This window comes from Gorilla gorilla, chromosome 12 (genome assembly GCF_029281585.2).
Source record: "Gorilla gorilla gorilla isolate KB3781 chromosome 12, NHGRI_mGorGor1-v2.1_pri, whole genome shotgun sequence".
Classification (NCBI taxonomy): domain Eukaryota; kingdom Metazoa; phylum Chordata; class Mammalia; order Primates; family Hominidae; genus Gorilla; species Gorilla gorilla.
Window position 1 is genome coordinate 113564693 of NC_073236.2, and position 21832 is coordinate 113586524.

Here is a 21832-nt window from a genome sequence, read left to right on the forward strand (position 1 = left end):
GATACCACTGGATTCATAATTTTAATATAAATGCAGTATTGAGTAATTGCAATAGAAGAATATTTAGGTTATAAATGTGTGCTTTTTTTTCCCCAAGGAAGCCTCATTATAACTAAAATGATATCAACAAATTATTTTAGTGAACATTGGACGCTTGCTAAATCGACCTTTGTTTTCCAGGATGATAGGAAGTCATCTGCTGTCAGATACAGGAACTTATATAATAAAAAAGGGGGAAAGATCAGAACAGAAAATTACACGAAACTTCTAGTAAATTAAGACACTTATTTAGTTGAAAATATAAATCTAGGGAAGATTCTGTATAAGAAAAAGGAGATTTCCTGTTACAAACACTGCTCCCATTGAAATAGCTATTTTATTGGCACTTAGAAAGTCAGACCCTAGTAAGGAAGAAAATGTTTTATATGTCAATATTTACCCTGCAGAACAGACAACAAAAGGGGGGTAGAGCTTAAGGCAAAACAGGAGGTATCTGTGTTAACAGCCTTCTAAAATGAAAGTTGAAAAGCACTGGCCCGAGTTACCAAGAAGGCTCTGGACCCTCTTTCCACTTAAAATGTTAAGACAAGTCATCACCTCAGTTCAGAATGGTATGGCACAATACGGCTTGAAAGCAGAGAAACATGCTATGTGACCTTCTAAGGACCCTTGCTTTTTTTTTTTAACTCGAGTTAAACAAAATCCATTATGACTTTTTCAGTTATTCATTCATTCCACAAATGCTTACTGGGTGCCTAGTAGCACTGTGCTTAAGCCATGATGGTCCACAAGAAAACTCTAATGAGTTGGGCATTATATTCTAATGGCGAGACACGCTAAAGCAGCAATTCCATAAACGAACAAAGCGCACATTTAAGGAGGAAAGGGGCACGTAGGGAGGGCTTCTTTGAGGAAGCAATATTTAAGCTAAGATGTGAAGATGAACGGATAACAAGGATGAAGGGTTAAAGCCCATATTTCAGGCTTGGTCGACTGGATGGTTAGAGTCATTCATTGGTAAAGGAACTGCGGATGGGAACCAGATTTGGAGGAAAGTTAACCACCAGCATTTATTTAATGGGGTCCTAGTATGTTGCCAGGCGCTTCACAAATTCCTCTAATCATTTTGCACAGCAGAAGCTATTACTTTCAGTTTCATACACAGAAGAGAGGCTGAGCGGGGTTAAAATGATGTGCCCAAGACGAAATAAATCTGACTTTTGTATCAGGTTTGTATGTGCTCGAAAGCCCGCGCTCTTTCTACTCCACAGCTCCTTCCTGTGCACCTCCCTTTCATCTGGTGGCCCTAGCGCCACAAGCTGCCGCTTAGGAAGTCCCTGCCGGGAGCAGAAGTGGAGACATCAGCAGGATGGCATCGGCAAGTCGCTCCCCTCCCGGGCCTCATCTGCCAAACGATCATCTCCTCCTCCGAAGTTGTATGCATGACAGGCGAGTGGAAACTTCACTAAAATGAAGGCGATTGACACAACAGAAGGAACTCCATCCTTTCGGGGGCTTACGAAAATAATAAGTTTAAAAAAAAATAGGAAGGGAATTCCCTCGCTCCATGATCACTGAGGGCTCTCCTAAGGAAAAGGACATCTCCCGGGGGGTGCCGACTCCGGGCGGCGGGCTTAGGATGCTCCCACGCTCCCCGACCCCCAATCCCCAGGACCCGCAGGACCCCCGGAGGAACGCCCGCCAGCCCGCCCGGAGCCACGCGGCACAAGGTGACACGGACCGCGCCGCGCCGGCCCCTCAGCCGCCTGGGCGAGGCCGTGAGCAGGGAGAGGGGCATCCGCCGGCCCGCGGTACCTTGTACTTATCAAAGCCAGCCAGCTGCTCCGGGCTCACGTATTCGTAGCCAGCCATGACGACCCGAAAACTGAGCGCCCACTCGGCAGCGACTCCCGGCTACAAGGCTGTGACACACAAGCACCACACCGGCTGGGCAAGGATGGCAAAGACTGGGCTGCCCGAGAAGGTAGGAGAGCCGCACTCCGCCCACCGCGCACGCGTAGCCGCCTCGGCCCCTTCGGCCCCCTCTCAGTGCGCAAGCGCAGCCCACGCTTCTCCCCGCCCACCGAGGGGGCGTTGCTAGCCCGCTCGAGCGGCCCGTCCCCCGACACTGTTGTTATCCAATCGGCGTGGATCAGGCAACACTAAGTCCCGCCTTCCAGCTCTCTTCGTCGCTTCATTTGCTAGCGTCAAAATTGGTGAGCTGAGGTAAGGCAAGAGAGGGGGTGAAAGGTCAATTTCCCAGCGGGCTTTGCTCCCGGTCCCGGGGGAAGGTGGGATTTGCGTGGTATCCACACTTGAGTGGCGATATGGGGGATACCATTTTAGTCTTGGGGGTAGAGTAACTGCTTGCGAACCAGTTCAGCAGTGCCTCAGGTAAGAGGACTTAGTTCTCCCACTGCAGCGAAGTAAAAGAGGAAGGAGGTCTGTACCGCGAGCCGCTCCCAGCTCCTGGTGCGGTGCGCTGCGCTGCGTGCCGTAGAAATTTAGTAAACGTGGTTAGATGTAGAGAAGTCCGAGCTGCTGCTGGGGCCACGGGAGTCTTTGTGCGGTCAGCAGAGGGACTTGAAAGACAGGTGAAAGGACATTGGAGACAAGCCCCTCAGGTCTATGTTGCTTAGGAACCTTGGACCGCCTCATCGCACTCCGCTCTATCAAACCGTTCCAAATTAAGATTGCTGGTGTCTCCCGACCAGATAAAAGCAGTGATCTCTCAGTCTCGACGAGTCCTTAAATGCGTTTGCAAGAGGTGTTTTACATAACTGGAGCCCAGTTAATTGTAAAACAAACAAACAAAAAACACTAGATCAATGGCTAGTGAGTATCTGCTAATAAAATTTTATAATAGTTGCTGCTTTTTATTGAGCGCCTTCTGTGGGGAGAACTTCACATACATTATCAACCCCATAACAACACCGAAGTGAAAGGCATTATCCCCTTTTTCAGATTAGGCAGCCTGCCCAGAGTCACTCAGTTACGAAGCTCGGAAATGATCGACCCAACATGAAATGAGATCTGTGTTATGGGAAACCACTACTTCAGGGAGCCTTTCAGTCTCTCTGGGTCTCTGAAATAAGGGCGATTATTTTGAGATGCTTTTATGTTCATTCGTTTAACAACTATTTATTGGGGACCTGAGATATGCCAAACAGTATTATTACTACATGTCTAATCTCCCCTCCTAAAGCATGATTCTTAGAAAGTAATAGATAATCTTATACTTGGTATATGGTAAATAATAAGCTTCTCCCCGCCCCCTGAGACAGGGACTGACTCACCCAGGCTGGAATGCAGTGACGTGATCACGGCTCACTGCATCCTCGACCTCCCCTGGCTCAGGTGATCTTGCCTCCGTCTCCCAAGTAGCTAGAACTACAGGCGCACACCACCACACCCGGCTAAATTTTTTGCATTTTTTGAAGAGTGGGCGCCCGCCAACCAATAAACTTCAGTGTCCTTTATCACACTTGCCCTCGAGGGCAGTATTTGCATCTTATACATCTTAATTTTCCCCATGTTCCATAACCCAGGGGGCTTGCAAATAATACATGATCAACGTATTTTATTGAATGAATGAGCAAAGATCTCTTTCATATGCTGTGAAGTACCAGTTTTGAGAAGAACATTAGAAATGAGAGTCTCGGCCAGGCGCGGTGGCTCACGCTTGTAATCCCTACACTTTGGGAGCCTGAGGCGGAGGGATTACTTGCGATCAGGAGTTTGAGACCAGCCTGGACAATATGGTGAAACCTCGTCTCAACTAAAAATACAAAAACTAACCGGGCGTGGTGGCACGCCCCTGTAGTCCCCGCTACTCAGGTTATTGAGGCAGGAGAATCGCTTGAGCCTGGGAGGTGGGGTTACGGTGAACCGAGATTGTGTCACTGCGCTCCAGCCTGGGCGACCGAGCAAGACTCCGTCTCAAAAACAAAACCAAAAAAACCCTTCATACTTGTAAAACTTAGTTAATTGTGGAAAGCCATAAAATGTGACTTCAGTGCAAGCTAATAATAGTTTATAAACTGCACTTATTGTTTATCAGTTCAGATATAAGCAAACTCAAAATGACATGATTGATTCTTAAAATTGTTTTCTACCTCTGATATTCTCTTTAAAAGCACTTTTTAAAACAGTAACTTTTAATTTTGTGAAAGCAGTTACAATTTGCTGCTTCTCTGCATAAGGTTGTAACAAGTTTGAATCAATTATAAATTCATCTGATAATTTATAAGCTGAAGCATAACCCAGAAATTGGTTTATACTTTGGCATGTTACTGGCTGTGTAATCCCAGACAACTTACTTCACTTAGCCCCAGTTCTCTTTTTCAAAAAGAGTGTATTTGGGCCGGGCGCGGTGGCTCACGCCTATAATCCCAGCACTTTGGGAGGCCGAGGCGGGCGGATCACGAGGTCAGGAGATCGAGACCATCCTGGCTAACACGGTGAAACCCTGTCTCTACTAAAAATATAAAAACAAAATTAACCGGGCGTGGTGGCGGGCGCCTGTAGTCCCAGCTACTCGGAAGGCTGAGGCAGGAGAATGGTGTGAACCCGGGAGGCGGAGCTTGCAGTGAGCCGAGATCGCGCCACTGCACTCCAGTCTGGGTGACACAGCGAGGCTCCGTCTCAAAAAAATAAAAAAAAAGAGATCATTTGATCCTAAGATCTAATTCGATCCATTAGAACCTATTAGGTACTACGATCCTATTCATCTCTGAAATTCAATGAAACTATATCATATAACTTCTCTGAGATTAAGTCAACTCATCTGGGAAATCTTGTCTTACCTACAATGATATGGCCCCAGTCTGTTCAATTAAACTCATACAAATTTAAGATATTAGTCATGCTCCATATAACCATGTTTCCGTCAATGAGGGACCACATGTGGTCCCTTAAGATTATAGTGGAGCTGAAAAATTTCTGTCACCTAGTGACATCCTAGCTGTCAAAATGTTGTAACACAAGGCATTACTCACGTTCGTGGTAATGCTAGTGTAAACAAACCTACCGCGCTGCCAGTCATCTAAAAGTATAGCACATATAATTATGTACACTACTGAATACTTGATAATAACTAACTATCTTACTGGCTTTTGTATTTACTATCAGAACATATCCTGTCATTAAGTGATGCATGACTGTATTTTCGCAGAATTCTGTGAATCCTAAACCCGGCAGGCATGGTCACGTGGGAAGAGAAAAATGTCATGGAAACAAATTTGCCTTTGGAACTAAGTCACCTTTCTGTTTCCTCGTTCCCAAATTTTATTCCAGGAGGCATTTTTCCCTAAGGCAGCCCAGCTGCCCCGGACTGCTTTAGATTGGCCTTGTTATTCCCATCTGTGCTCTACACGCCACATTCCTGAGTGTAGTTTATTATTGCTTTGTTTCCCTTGTCTGCCTCTTCATCCATTGAAGTTTATTTCTTCTACATCTTGTACACTCAAGATCAGGCATTTTGCCTTCCAGAATAATAATCATAGAAAATATCAATTCGTGCTAGAAACAATATTTTTATTTTTATAATATAACCAAAATAAAGTGTTTTAAATTCCTGGAGTGCCTGTTTTATTTAGTCTGAATAAGAGTGTATCAGATAAATGGAGACAGCCAAAAAATATTGGAGGTTAATTAAGGACTAATATAGTTAATAACTCCAATATAAGTTATTGAAGCCATAAAAATGGGCAGGGTCTTCCAAAGAAGTTTGTAAAAAGGTATTGATTTAGTTCTCATTTTAAAATAAAAATGAATGCCTTATACACATAAACTCTGGTTCTCAAAGCAGTTTCACATGACTAACAATCCTGAGCCATGGGCCTGATGGCTGTTCCAATTGTATACAGTGGAACAATAGAATAGTAATATATCTTACCAAAAGTCACCCAGGAAAGAGGAACACAGGTCATCAGACTTTTAGTTGAATAATTTTCCACTACACTATGCTTCTACAAGTTGATGGTAAGATATTAAAAAAAAAAAAAAAATCACAAGTCAGTTGTTTTTTTTTTTTTTTTTTTTTTGAGATGGAGTCTTGCTCTGTCACCTAGGCTGGAGTGCAGTGGCGCGATATCAGCTCACTGCAATCTCCGCCTCCTGGGTTCACGCCATTCTCCTGCCTCAGCCTCCCAAGTAGCTGGGACCACAGGCACCTGCCACCATGCCCGGCTAATTTTTTGTATTTTTAGTAGAGATGGGGTTTCACCGTGTTGGCCAGGATGGTCTCGATCTCCCGACCTCGTGATCTGCCCGCCTCAGCCTCCCAAAGCACTGGGATTACAGGTGTGAGCCACCGCGCCCAGCTCACAAGTCAGTTTTTAATCAAATTCCAGCATGCTGAAAGGCTGAGACAGGAGGGTCCCTTGAGCCCAGGAATTCAAGACCAGCCTGGGCAACATAGGGAGACCCTGTCTCTACCAAAAAAAAAAAAAAAGGAACTCCCCAGTTATTATAGTAAATCTTCTCAAGTGGGGTTTTGTCTGCCTGTTTTTTGCTATATTTTACATTTTTCAATCATAATCCTCTTAGGTAAGAATGTAAAGGGAACTGTATGAGTGGGTCATCAGTCATATTTTTGTCACAGAAAAAGTCTACGCAATATAATGAGATTCAGCGTAAGCTAATACCTCCTACTTCCTATGTTGCTGGGGGAGGATGGTGTCTCTGCTATTTTGTGACTTATTCTCAACTAGCTTCTCAGTGGTGTTTGTTTGTTTCTCAAGACGGAGCCTCATTCTGTTGCCCAGGCTGGAGTGCAGTGGCGCGATCTTGGCTAACCGCAACCTCTGCCTCCTGGGTTCAAGCGATTCTCCTGCCTCAGACTCAGTAGCTGGGACTACAGGCGCCCGCCACCATGCCCGGCTAATTTTTGTATTTTTAGTAGAGATGGGGTTTCACTATGTTGGCCGGGCTGGTCTCAAACTCCTGACCTCAGGTGATCCACCCGCCTTGGCCACACAAAGTGCTGGGATTACAGGCGTGAGCCACCTTGCCCGGTCTTCTCAGTGGTTTTATGGCCATTTTTGTGGTCTTAACCTACCAAACCAATAGTGTCAGTAGTCATTCGAAGTCTAGAGACAGTTTAAAGATTCAGAGGGACCCAGTGTGATAATGAGGCAAGAGTAAAATCACAGGTCTAGTAATTTAGACCATCTACATATTTGCCATTATTTTTTTTTGAAGGCGAGTGATTGTTTCTCTGTTATAACCATTACTCATGAGCATGTCTGTTAAATAAAAGAAGCATTATTTTAAAAACTGATTGCAGGCAAAGTTTTACACTGGGCAGTCTTATTTTCATCATTCCTGAAGTTCTGGTAGTGAACCAGCATCTGTATTCTATGAATGGAGGAAGAATTAATACCTCTCCCACACACACATCCTCCTCCCCTTTATTACTCCACTAAAGCGGAAGCAGAACTGTAGGTAAAGAGAGAACAAATCATTCAGATGAGTAGCCGTTGGGGCATCACCTCTGCGATGCCTTTCTCTTTATTTTTGTTTGGCAATGTTAATCTCATCTAATGTCAGGTATGCAGATGCAACCAAATGTAACCACTGTTCTTTTTTAATTTCAGTTTGAACACACAGCCATGCAAGGGCCTTCATTTTTGAATGAGGATTATTTTCACCTTCATGAAACTTTGAGATTATTGGATCAATGGTCATTCAGTTTTGGTGAAAGAGAAGGTCACTAGGAGAAAAAAAAAATCCTAAGTGGAACAAGAGAGTAAAGAACATTGTTATAATTAATATAATTCATTTTTCCTGTAGGAATTCTGGAAATACTGGGGTTAAAGCAACAGTGGCCAACATAGAGCTCTACTACCTAAGACTTTCACTTTTTCCTTGACATGTATAACTAAGGCTATGTGGCCTGTTTGACCAGAACTCTAATGGAAGCTGGCTCTATTTTTTTTTAATCAGACACTGTTGTCTATAAGTCTAGAAAACAAGATATACAAATAGGAAACAATATGTAAAATTGCAGTTGAACACAGGTTGGGATGCTCACTGCTTGCAGAGTCTAACAAGAGCGAAGTCTGGTAGAAAGAAAATGATTTGATTAACCAAAACTGGTAAAGGGAAAGTGGCCAGATTTCTATCCAAAGGAATCGTTTCAATTTTTGAAGGGAAAGCAGAGGTTTAAAAAGGGAAAACTTGATAAGGAAGGCATGTGAGAATTGTGCTGAGTACAGTGTGGGTCTTGTTCTGGTGGCTCTCTTGGGTCCTAATCCACCTGGAATGCGGGCTGATGTCATCTCAACAATGGCCAGGTTGTTAACTAGCTGCCTTGAATTCGTCTCTGGAATTTTGCAGTTGGGTCTCCAGGCTTGGTCTGCCTGTCTCAAGATTAGCCCCTGGAACTTCTAAGAAGGCGTATAATTAGATACTAGCATGCAGTTAGATAAATGTGAAGGGAGCATATACCATGAGAAACAGAGGGACCATGGAATCTATATCAAGGCTAAGGGAAAAGGCTTCTGCAGTTTGCTTCAAAATTACATCTTAAAACCCAAGAGGAAAGAAAAAAATATACATTAAAATGCAGTTTTGGGGGTGTTTTGTTTTGTTTTGTTTTGTTTTGTTGGTTGGTTGGTTTGAGTCAGATTCTCACTCTGTCACCCAGGCTGGAGTGCAGTGGCACGATCTTAGCTCACTGCAACCTCTGCCTCCCGGGTTCAAGCGATTCTCAAGCCTCAGCCTCTCATGTAGCTGGGATTACAGATGCGCCACCACACCCAGATAATTTTTTGGTATTTTTAGTAGAGATGGGGTTTCACCATGTTGACCAAGCTGGTCTCGAACTCCTGACCTCAAGTGATCCACCCACCTCAGCCTCCCAAAGTGCTGGGATTACAGGCATGAGCCACCGTGCTCGGCCCTTAAAATGCATTTTGAAGTTAAGGGACCCAGTTACAAAAGTAACAACTTCATTTTCTTTCTTTGCTTTGCTTTGCTTTTTTTTTTTTTTTTTTTTTTTTTTTTTTTTGAGACGGAGTCTTACTCTGTTGCCCAGGCTGGAGTGCAGTGGCGCAATCTTGGCTCACTGCAACCTCTGCCTCCTGGGTTCAAGCAATTGTTCTGCTTCAGCCTGTGACTACAGGTGCACGCCACCAATTTTTGTATTTTTAGTAGAGACAGGATTTCACCATGTTGGCCAGGATGGTCTTGATCTCCTGACTTTGTGATCCGCCCGCCCCAGCCTCCCAAAATGCTGGGATTACAGGCGTGAGCCACCACACCCAGCCAACAACTTCATTTTCTTTTCATGTATCCTTATTGAACGCTATGTACCAAATACAAATTCCATGATGGACATGGAGATACAAAGCTGAAAAAGACTGCCGGATACGGTGGCTCATGCTTATAATCCCAGCACTTTGGGAGGCCAAGGCAGGCAGATCACCTGAGATCGGGAGTTTGAGACCAGCCTGGCCAACATGGAGAAACCCCATCTCTACTAAAAATACAAAATTAGCCGGGCGTGGTGGCACATGCCTGTAATTTAAGCTACTCGGGAGGCTGAGGCAGGAGAATCACTTAAACCTGGGAGGCAGAGGTTGCAGTGAGCCGAGATCGTGCCATTGCGCTCCAGCCTGGGCAACAAGAGCGAAACTCCATCTCAAAACAAAACAAAACAAAGTTGAATAAGACACGGTCCCCAAGCAGGGGGAAGTTATTATTGCACTCTGAAAATGACCAGCATCATCCAGTGCTCTGGCTCATCATTTTACTCTCTCTCTCTTCGTTTTTTTAGAGACAGGGTCTCACTCTGTTGCCCAGGTTGGCCTCAAACTCCTGGACTCAAGCAATCCTCCCACCTTGGCCTCCCAAGTAGCTGGGACTACAGGTGTGCATCACCATACCTGGCCATATTTCTATCTTTTTTTCATCCTCCCGTCTACCTCTCTTCTCCGTTTTTTAAATCCACTGTGAAGGTGTGGAATATTTTGTCTTGGACAGAGAATTGACTTAAAGACAGGAAACAAAGGTTTAAAATCAAAAGAAAATTCTAAATAAAGACTTTGAGATCACATAGGGATTTATTTATTTATCTATTTATTTATTTATTTTATTTTTGAGACCGAGTCTTGCTTTGTTGCCCAGGCTGGGAGGGCAGTGGCACGATCTCTGCTCACTGCAACCTCTGCTTCCTGGGTTCAAGTGATTCTCATGTCTCAGCCTCCCGAGTAGCTGGGATTACACGCATGTGCCACCATGCCTGGCCGATTTTTGTATTTTTAGTAGAGACAGGTTTTCGCCATGTTAGCCAAGCTGGTCTCAAACTCCTGGCCTCAAGCGATCCGCCTGCCTCGGCCTCTCAAAGTGCTGGGATTATAGGTGTGAGCCACCGCACCTGGCCTGATTTAATATTTTGATGAATAATCAAGAAAGTGGGGTATGGAAACAGCTCTTCACATTTACTCACGATACTTAGCCCTTCATGATGAAATGCCTTATGAATAGACACAGACTACAAGAAAATACATTTTTAAAATAAGCAGTTTTAAAAGTTATGTTTTGCCATGTAACAAATTACTCAAAATTCAGTAGCCTAAAATAAGAACCATTTTATTTGCTCATAATTCTGTGGGTCAGCAATTTGGAATGGGCTTAGCTGAGCAGTTTTGCTGGTCTTGCTAGATATGCTAATTAGCTTGACTGTGGTAATCATTTCACACTGTTCTCCATATCAAAACATCACATTGTACACCTAAAATAAATACAATTTTTATCTGTCAATCATATCTCAATGAAGCTGGGAGAACAATAAAGTGGAAGCTACAAGGCCTTTGTCGGCCTAGGTAAGATACCACACAATGTTGCTTCTGTTGCCTTCTGCCAGACAAAGCAAATCACAAGGCCAGTGCAGAGTCACGAAGGAGAAAGAGATTCCACTACTTAATGGATGGAATGGCAAAGTCACACAGTGTGGGGCCTGCAGAAAAGTATAGGACAATCACTGCCCCTATCTTTGTAAACAATCTACCACTTCAGATTAGCTGCTCTCGCTAAAAATACAGTAAGTAGGCTTCATGAAAAGACTTGCAAACCACTGACTTACACCTAGATTGCTTTCAAATATTCAGAGAAAGAACAGCAAAAACTCTTGTCATTGGCTTTTTTTAGTCATCATAAACTATCTCTTACTTCCAAACCTCCCAGTTGCTCTTCACTCATCTTCAGTCCATTTCCAACCCCATAGATGCCACTGAAATGGCTACTGCCAGGTTCCTCCTCTTTGATGCCGAGTCAAATGGACACTTTCAGACATAACTTATTGGGGTTTTCTTCCACTTATCCTGCCCACTGTTATTTCCTTGAAACTTCCTCCCTTCTCCCTTGATTGCTTTTTTTTTTTTTTTTTTTGATGAAGTCTCACTCTGTCACCAAGGTTGGAGTGTAGTGCCAAGATCTTGGCTCACTGCAACCTCCACCTCCTGGGCTCAAGAGATTCTCCTGCCTCAGCCTCCAGAGTAGCTGGGACTACAGGCACTTGCCACCACGCCCAGCTAATTTTTGTATTTTTAGTAGAGACAGGGTTTTGCCATGTTGGCCAGGCTGGTCTCGAACTCCCGACCTCAAGTGATTCACCCATCTCGGTCTCCCAAAGTGCTTGGATTACAGGCATGAGCCACTGCGCCTAGCCTCCCTTGATTGCTTTGAATTTAATTACTCTTGTTGTCATTCTCTCCGACCCTTCCTTCCAACACACACACATACACACGCACACACACATACACACATACAAACACACACACTCTCTCACACACACACACACACACACACACACTCTTGATCTCCCCAGAATGCAGGATTATTCATAAATCGCCAAACATTTCAGGTTGCATATACAAAGCTTCTGTTCCTTTGTTCGTGACTGGTTAACTCCCTCTCAATCTTCAAGATTTATCTTAAGTTTCATTTCTTCCAAGAAGCCTTTTTTGTCCCAGTTGGCAACCTACTTCCACCTCCCCACACTGTGTTCCCACAGCATCCTGTGCATACCTTTATGTTTATGTTAGGAAATTATCTATTCTTTTCTGTCTTACTGGACTCTTAAGTGCCTTGAAGGTAAAGACCAAATCTGTATACCTCTGAGTCTGTAACATAATGCCTCATACCCAGCAAGACCTCAGTAAGCATTGAATTAAGTTGCACTGTGAAGGAATAAGGACATATATGGCACTGGCAGCAACAAGTGATATTAACATAAAACTCTTCCTACTTATTAACCTAGTAATCCCACTTTGAAAGAATATACTTCCAGGAAATGATCTGCAAGAAAAAAATCTTGTTGCAAAGACCTATAAGGAGCCATATTTTGTAACTGCAGAGGGGAAAGCAGGCAATCAAATGCCCAATTATATAAGAACTTAAACTGTAAACTATAGTAAATTAATGTCGTAAGATACATCATTATTAGAAAGAGAAATAAGTGAATGTAAAAAAATGGGAAAAAAAACATAGTGTTGGCAAGGATGTGGAAAAATTGGAAGCCTCATGCAATGCTGGTGGAAATGTAAAATGCTACAGCTCCTGTGGAAAAATGCTTGATAGTTCCTCAAAAAGTTAAACATATAGTTACCTGACCCAGTCATTCTACTCCAAAAACTTGTACATGAATGTCCGTAGTAGCTATTCATAATAGCCAAAAAATGGAAAGAAGCCAAATGCCCAGCTGCTGAATGGATAAATAAAATATGTGTGTCCATGCAACTGTTCAGCCACAAAAAGGAATGAAGTAATGATATATGCTACAGCACGAACTTGAAAACATTATGCGAAGTGAAAGAAGCCAGACACAAATGGCCATATAGTGTATGGTTCCATTTATAGGAAATGTGCTTTGCTTTGCTCTATGGCAAACCATAGAAACAGAAAGCAGATTAGGGGATGGGGCAGGGAAGGATTGGGAATAACTAATAAGTGTGAGATTTCTTTTAGGGATAATGAAAATGTTCTGGAATTAGGTAGTGATGAAGATTGCACAAAATTGTTAATATACTAAACACCATTGAAATGTACTGTTTAAAATGGTGAATTTTATATCAATTTTTAAAAAGGGGAAATTGATTATTAATGTTATATTAAAAAGAAAAGCACATCGTGAGGGAGGAAAAAAGCAAAGCACAAAATAACATATGCATACTTGTTACAACTAAAAATGTATTTATTGATAACCAGGGAAAAAGACAGAGGATGTCATGAATTCGGTGTTTTTAATTTGTGGGCATTTTATCATTGTAGATAAAGTTGCTTAAAATTTAGTACTTTTACAGGCATATCTACCAGAACATTATTGCAAATTATGCAAAGCTAAAATGTAGGCCTATAAAGTCCTACATGATAAGGTAACTATAGGTTCTATGGTTTTATAATATAAAGTAGGAGAGGACAAGTCATTGCGTTAATAGAATGCTTGTTAGGATAACCTGTGTTTTAATGGCGGGGAGATGATCAAAGGGACTCAATGTGAACATCAACAAATTGCCCATATAAGATTTATCTTCCTGGTTTTGGCATGAGAATAGGAAAGCAAAATGCTAAAGGGGTGTTTTGAGAAGCAAGCCCTTGAGGTAGCCACCAGCTAGTTTTCTCTTGAAAGCAATCAAGAGAAAGTAATCAGGAGGATGTGAATTAACAGCTTTTCTAGAGGAATTTGAAATAAAGAATGAAGGCATTAAGAGGTACTCTAAAGTCTAAATTGCTACAAGGGGGTAAGGCTTGCAAATAAGAAAATAGCTCAAAAACCACAGGGAAAATTAGGATTAAAGCATTGTGGGTGGTTTTTTTAATTTCCTTTTTTTTTTTTTTTTTTTTTTTTGAGATGATAGCTTGCTGTCTTGCCTAAGCTGGTCTTGAACTCTTGGACTCAAGTGATCCTCCTGCCTTAGCCTCCCAAGTAGCTGGGACTATAGGTGTGTGCTGCTGAGCCTGGCTAACTACTAAAGGTGATTTTTAAAAATCCTATCCTTGTACAGGTACAGCCCTTTAAATTTTAGTTGGGCACAGTGGCTCACGCACTTTAGGAGGCTGAGGCGAGCAGATCACTTGAGGTCAGGAGTTCGAGACCAGCCTGGCCAACATGGTGAAACCCCATCTCTACCAAAAATACAAAAAAAAAAAAACTAGCTGGGCGTGGTGGCGTGCGCCTGTAATCCCAGTACTCAGGAGGCTGAGACAGAATTGCTTGAACCTGGGAAGTGGAGGTTGCAGTGAGCCAAGATTGCACCACTGCACTCCAGCCTGGGCAACACAGCCAGACTCTGTCTTTAAAAAAAAATAGTAAATAAAATACATTTTATGAAATCCTATTCTTGTACAGGTACAGCCCTTTAAATTTTATTTTATGCTAGAAGTAAAAACTTTTGTGTTAGAAAACCTAGGTATGTATTAGAATAAGTGATTGTCTGCTAAGAGAAGGCATCTGTGGCTGGGGATCCCCATAACCACTGGTTGCCACAACTGCTGCTCTGACACTGGGGTGCTCCTGTCCCAGGAGGAATCGCTCCCTGTGACATAATAAGAAATATATATTTGTTCTCTGCCCCTGTTTAGGAGTCTTCAAAATGTAAGGTCTTTTTGCGTGTTAATGAGATGACTGGTACCTAGGGGCTCCTGGATAACCTCAGGATGGTTGCCAGGGGAACCAACCACGTGATTAGAGGTTAGGAACATTCCACCCTGCTCCCCACCCTCCAGGGAGGGGAGAGGAGCTGGAGATTGAGTTAATAATCAATCATGCCTGCATGAGGAAGCCTCCAAACAACTCCCTAGAGTACAGGAGTTCAGACAGCTTACAGGCTGGTGAACATGTGGAGATGCTGGGAGGATGGTGTGCCCAGAGCAGGCATGGAAGCTCCGCACCTCTTCCTGAGTACCTTGCCCTGTGCCTCCCTCCCGTCTGGCTGTTCCTGAGTTGTGTCCTTTTATAACAAACCAGTAATCTACTAAGTAAACTGTTATTTCTGAGTTCCATGAGCTGTTCTAACCAATTACTGAAACTGAGGAGGGAGTCGTGGGTTTTATAGCTGGCCAATCAGAAGCACAGGTGACGTACTGGACTTGCAAACTGGTGTCTGAACTGGGTGGCAGGGGGCAGTCCTGTGAGACTGAGCCCTTAACCTGTAAGATCTCACACTCCGACTAGACAGCATCAGTATTGAATTAAATTGTAGGACACCCAGCGGTGTCCACCAAGTAATGGAGGATTGCTTGGTGTGGGAAAACCCCACACATTTGGTCACCAGAAGTTCTGTGTGAGTATAGAAAACAAGAGTTTATCCCAGAACACAAGTTTTCTTCTGAAAGGTGCCTCTGAGAAGCCTGAGGAAGAGCTGAAAGAGGTTGACAACAGGAGCTAGATGAGACCCTGTTGGAGAGACTGTGGGGTCTAACAGACATGTTCCTGGAGAGGGTTTGGTCCCTGGCCAGAGCCACTTTTAACCTCTCCGTCTTCATAGGTCAAAAAATGTACAGGTTTTCCAACACAGCCTTGCAGGTTGGGCCCACTTCCTTTATGACCCTGGTTCTTCCTGTTGCCTTTGAGCCTGAAAGGTCACAAATGGAGCCAAGGCAGCAGCTGCAGTCGCGGCAGATACTTCTAGGGCCTAAGCCTGCTGTCAGGAGGAATGGAAAGATCTAGATTGTTACTGCTCTGTTTGAGCTGTCTTGGTGGGAAATCTGAAACTCAGTATTTTTTGAAGTCCTGATTATGTGAATTATTTTTATTTTTGTTTTAAACTTCAACACATTGATCTACCTAAACTTGGTGGGGAGAAGTCTCCCTCCTTCATCTTACAGAAAGACTCCCAACTTCAGCAGTGCCCTCCATCTGTCAAAACGCCTTATGGCTGTGGTGTAAAGCAGCCACTGTCTCTTCTTAGTGCATTGGAGAGGAAGAGGGAGGGCCTGCAAAAGCTTCAACCACAGGATGGGGACTGCGGAGGACAGATCAGGAGCTCATTTCCTTAGTGCACTTTGGCCATTAGATGTGTATGTGTGTTTAAAAAAAAAAAAAGTCAATGCTCATTTTTTGTCTTAAAATATCTAAAATGTTTCCAACTGAAAAAAGAAAAAAAAGACACTCAACATTGTTTTGAGATTGATGCATATAGACCCAGTTCATTCATTTCTGTTTCTGTATGGTAGCAGATTGCATACCTATCTACAGTTTGTTTATCCATTCCACTACTGATGAGTGTCAGGTTATTTCCACTTCTGGAGCCATTCTTTAATACATTTATTTAATTTTTTTTTTTTTTGAGTTGGAGTCTCTCTCTGTCTCCCAGGCTGGAGTGCAGTGGCACAGTCTCGGCTCACTGCAACCTCCGCCTCGTGGGTTCAAGCAATTCTCCTGCCTCAGCTTCCTGAGTAGCTGGAATTACAGGGACATGCCACCGTGCCCAGCTAATTTTTGTATTTTTAGTAGAGACAGGGTTTCACCATGTTGGCCAGGCTGGTCTCGAACTCCTGACCTCAGGTGATCCACCTATCTCGGCCTCCCAAAGTGCTGGGATTACAGGCATGAGCTACTGTGTTCGGCCTAAATTTTTTTTTTTTTAATTCACAGGTTCTCAAGAAAAAAAAAAAATCAGAGAATGATATTCAGGTTAAAAAAATCTTTGTATATTTGTTTTGTGTGTGTGAGAGCAATATGAATAGTTCTGGTTATTTGATCTTTAAAAATAAGAACAAGAAACATAACACTTTTTTATTTTTGAGGTGGAGTTTCGCTCTTGTTGCCCAGGCTGGAGTGCAATGGCCCGATCTCAGCTCACTACAACCTCCGCCTCCTGGGCTCAAGCAATTCTCCTGCCTCAGCCTCCCGAGTAGCTGGGATTACAGGCATGCCCCACCACACCCGGCTAATTTTGAATTTTTAGTAGAGACGGGGTTTCTCCATGTCGGTCAGGCTGGTCTCAAACTCCTGACCTCAGGTGACCCACCCTCCTCGGCCTCCTCGGCCTCCCAAAATGCTGGGATTACAGGCATAAGCCACCGCACCCAGCCTAGAAACATAACACTTTTTAAGTAAACAACTGATAGGCAAAGTATATACTTTGGTTCATTTCATGATTAGAAAGGGAGCCGTAAGTACTTTTGGTTTCTAAATGACAAATGTCTCAATCGTTTTAATTTTTTTGACAAGCCTGCATTGCTTTGATAATCTAAAATCAAAGTTTGTTTTTGTAGTTTATCAGATTGTTTTTATATTTTTAACCTAGGTATTCTACTTCGCTCAAAAAGAGTGGTTTTTTTTTTTCTTTTTCTTTTTTTGTTTTTTGAGACAGGGTCTCACTCTGTTGCCCAGGCTGGAGTGCAGTGGTGTTGTCACAGCTCACTGCAGCCTCGACCTCCCGGGCCCAAGTGATCCTCCTGCCTCAGCCTCCCAAGTAGCTGGGACTACAGGCATGCACCGCCATACTAGGCTAATTTTTTTTATTCTTTGTAGAGATGTGGTTTTTCCATGTTGCCCAGGCTGGCCTCAAACTCTTAGACTCAAGTGATCCACCCACCTCGGCCTCCCAAAGTGCTTTGATGACAGTCATAAGCCACCGCGCCAGCCAAGTGTGGTGTCTTAATTCATTTGACTGAAAACTCCTATTTGGTGGGATTTATTCTTTTTTTTCTTTTCTTTTTTCTTTTTGCGGCAGCAGGGGACAGAGTCTCACTCTGTCGCCCAGGCTGGAGTGCAGTGGCACGATCTCGGCTCACTGCAACTTTCACCTTCCAGGTTCAAGCGATTCCCCTGCCTCAGCCTCCCAAGTAGCTGGGACTAAAGGCGCATGCCACCATGCCTGGCTAATTTTTTGTATTTTAGTAGAGATAGCGTTTCACGGTGTTGCCCATGCTGGTCACGAACTCCTGAGCTCAGGCAATCTGCCCGCCTCGGCCTCCCAAAGTGCTGGGATTACAGACTTGAGCCATCATGCCCGGCTGGTGGGATTTATTCTTTAGTTCTGAGATAAAGGTCCAAACTAATCCTACCCCAGATTTAAGAGGAGAGGTTGGTACCCAATCTCATTTTTATGTGGCCTAAGTACTGTGTGATCAGTTCTTTTATGTTCAGCAATTGTGACCCATCAAATGGCCTACACCTATATCATAATACCAACTGGACTCAAGTTGCCCATCCTGCTTTCTAATCAAAGGATATTTTTAAGGGATTAACTTGAGTGTTCTAAGAAAAACTTGATACTGGAAAGAATCTTGCTCATAATAAAACATGCTTTCCAAAGAGCACTGTGAATGGTTCTGGAGTAGAGGCAATAAGTCGAGGAAGTATTTCACTGGTTACAAGTACTAGGGAGGTGGAAGATTTAGGGAAAACCTGGAAGGAAATATTTTCCTAGGAGAGGAGGGAGTGTTGATGAATACCTGTGGTTCCTTAGGCATTCAAGTTTGAATTAACTTTCAGTTTATCTTGTCGGAGAAACAAACAAGCAAACAATACAGTTATAATACAAAATTTAAAACTTTCTTAATCTTTGAGATTTGAGGGTTAGCCATGGAGGCTAGTGCCTATAATACCCGCACTTTGGGAGGCTGAGGTGGGAGGATTGCTTGAGGCCAGGAGTTCAAGACCAGCCTGGGTAACATAGTGAGACCCTGTGTCTGCAAAAATAGAAAAAAAAAATTAACACAAAGTTTGGTTATAACTTTGTATATATATTTTTTGAGACAGACTCTCACTCTGTTGTCCAGGCTGGAGACCAGTGGCATGATCACAGCTCACTGTAGCCTTGACCTCCTGGGCTCTGGTGATCCTCCCGCCTCAGCCTCCCAAGTAGCTGGGACTACAGGCACACACCACCATGCCCAGCTAATTTTTCTATTTTTTGTAGAGATGGGGTTTCACCATGTTGCCCAGGCTGGTCTCAAACTTCTGAGCTTATGGGACCTTCCCACCTTGGCCTCCCAAAGTGCTGGAATTACAGGTGTGAGCCACCATGCCTGGCCTAATTTTGTATTCATCACTTTTTGTTTTGTGCTATTTCTTTTCAAGTAGTTGCTCTCTAGTTTGTTGGCTTCCCATCCTGCTTTCCAGTATGGACAGCCCTTCATGATCTAATTCCACCTCCATTTTTATTCACACCTCTGGCAGCAATGATCCCAAACTGCAGTACTGTAGTTCTCTGACAGCACAACAATCTGCATCATACCTGTGTACTTTGTAATTGTGTTTCCCAGTGTCTAAAATGTCTGTCCCCTCACAAGGCAAACTCGTTTACCCAACTACTGAACAGATTTCTATTTTAACACATTCCAGTGTAGAAGTCTGGGGAATAAAAGAAGTTAAAGTGTTCTAAACTCCTTGAGATGTCAAAGACGCATGTTATCATCTCTAAAGAAACTTTCTAAATAAGTGGTAAAAATATCTGTAACTAAAAGCTAATGGGGGAGGAGTTCAAATGAGATAATTATAAAAAGAAATTAACTCAAAACAGGGAAATAAGGGAGAAAAAAGGAGCAGAAAAAGTGGACTAAATAGAAAACACATAGACAACAGGTTTAAACTTATCAGTAATTATAATTGACTATAAATAGCATAAATGATTTAATAAAGCTAAGGGTAGTCTAACTGATTAAAAAAAAACTAAACCAAAATATGTGCTATTTATAACAGATATCTAAAGGTTTTTTGTTTGTTTCTTTTGTTTTGTTTTTGCCTTTTGTTTTTTGTATTTTAAAGATTGGTCTCACTCTGCACCCAGGCAGCAGTATAGCGACACAATCATAGCTCACCGCAGCCTCAAACTCTTGGGCTCAAGTGTCTCTCCCACCTCCGCCTCCCAAGTAGCTGGGATTATGGGTACACACCACTGTGCTCGGCTCAGAATACACATACTTTTTTGTTTGTTTGTTTTTGAGATGAAGTTTTGCTCTTTCACCCAGGCTGGAGTGAAGTGGTGCAATCTCGGCTCACTGCAACCTCTGCCTCTGGGTTCAAGCCATTCTCCTGACTCAGCCTCCTGAGTAGCTGGGATTACAGGTGCATGCCACCCCACCCAGCTAATTTTTGTGTTTTTAGTAGAGACAGGGTTTTGCCATGTTGGTCAGGCTGGTCTTGAACTCCTGACCTCAGGTGATCCACCCGCCTCGGCCCCCTAAAGTGATTACAGGTGTGAGCCACTGCGCCTGGCCACACATACTTTTTTATTACATACAGAACACTTACAAAAGCTGACTATATGCTGGCCCATAAAACGGACCTCAAAAATATTAAAGATTGATAATCATAAAGATGATCTTCTCTGACAAGAATGCAATCAAGCTAAAGGCAGTAACACAAATATAACCAGAGAATTTCTTTTGTTTAGAAATTAAGACATAACACTTCTAAGTAGCCGACAAAGAAGAAATCAAAAGGGAAATCAGAAAATATTTTGAATGAAATGATAATAAAAATACATATCAAAATTGTGAGACGCAGGGGCCCAGTTCTAGAAAAGATGGAGTAAGCATCCTCCACCCTGTCTCTCCCCCTGAGTGAAGATGCACGGAACTGATATATGAGGACTCTAGAAAGTAAATAGTAGCAGGTGGATTGGGGAAGAAGTCCAGAATTCAAAATACCACCGAACTGGTGGTGAGCTTCACATTTTTTCTTCTGGTATGCACTGGCCTGAACTCAAGGCAACCTCAAACCCAGAAATGGGCAATTGCACAGACAGACAGAACTACAGAAGAAACCCCCTAGGTCTGGCTCAAGGAGAGGGAAGGAAGACCCTAACACTCAGAGAGAGTGGCGGAAATTCTACCTTTTTTTTTCTTTTTTCTCTGTTCTTTCACACCCAGCCTCTAAGCAATCCCATGGCAGCAGTGGCGGTGAGGATCCGCAGGAGCCGAGAACTCTGAGGGAGGGGAACTTCCTCTGATCAGAATTTATGGTGCCAAGAGGGCAAGGCAAACCTCCATTGCTTTTTGTCTCTGCTACAAGGCCCCACCTGTGAACAGTCACAGTAAGTGCATGGTAAAGCAGGGAAATAAAGCCCTGGATTTCTGGCCAGAGAACCAAAAAGAGGAGTCCCAGGGAATCAGAAAGTACTAGAATGACCAGAAAGGAAGAGGACAAGAAGATGACCCCATACAGTTTTATGAGCTCCTGGGATCACTTCCCAGTTGTACAGGCGTGGATCTGACTCTAAACCACAAACCACCAGCAGAACTGCACTAAGAGATCGACCATCCATCACGCAGGTCCCGGGCCGGCCACTGGGTGGCACACATCTGCAGAAGATCTGAATAGCACCGTAAAGGTTTTGAAATGAGAATTGATGTTGAAAGCACAGTCCGCAGTAGGTTGATCAGAACTTGTGATTGAACCAAGCCAGGTAGATCACCTGCTAAAAAAGAAACATTAACACTTCCCACAGGTTTTAAACAAGATCCAGAGTCTCATAACATAATATTCAAAATTTCCAGGATAAAACTCAAAATTAACTGGCATTTGAAGAACCTGGAAATCTCAACTCACATGGGAAAAAACAATCAACATTTACCAATGTTGAGATGACAAAGATGTTGGAATTATCTGAAAAAGGCATTAAAGTACCTATTACAAAAGTGCCATAAGTAAATGTGAACACTGTTTTAAAAACAAAAGAAAAGGCAAAAAGCCTCAAGGAGGAAATAGAAAATATAAAGAAGAACCAACTGGGAACTTTAGAACTGAAATATATAATAACCAAAAATGTAAAAGTTATTGCATGAGCTCTGTATTAAATTACTACCATGGCTGCTATAATAAATACCTACAAATGTAGTGACTTAAAACAAAACAAATGTAGTATGTAATGTA

General features: G+C 43.0%; 2 protein-coding genes across 6 annotated transcripts in view; one reads left to right on the forward strand and one right to left on the reverse strand.

Moving 5' to 3' along the window:
• SELENOI (selenoprotein I) overlaps positions 1-2001 on the reverse strand; it is a 48800-nt gene extending 46799 nt beyond the window's left edge. For 4 of the 5 annotated variants that reach the window (XR_008676759.2, XM_055377600.2, XM_055377601.2 and 1 more), the window contains exon 1: positions 1816-1948. Coding sequence is in view for 4 of the 5 variants with exons in the window: in XM_055377600.2 (XP_055233575.1) it covers positions 1816-1872 (57 nt within the window). In the remaining variant the exon portion in view is untranslated. Of the gene's footprint in view, positions 1-1815 lie in introns of all 5 variants that reach the window. The other variant, XM_004028959.5, reaches the window with a different exon arrangement.
• The window catches only part of ADGRF3 (adhesion G protein-coupled receptor F3), a 41376-nt gene continuing 21414 nt past the window's right edge, over positions 1871-21832 (forward strand). The window contains exon 1 of the mRNA XM_019021297.4: positions 1871-1984. Within this exon, the coding sequence (XP_018876842.4) occupies positions 1871-1984 (114 nt within the window). The remainder of the gene's footprint in view (positions 1985-21832) is intronic.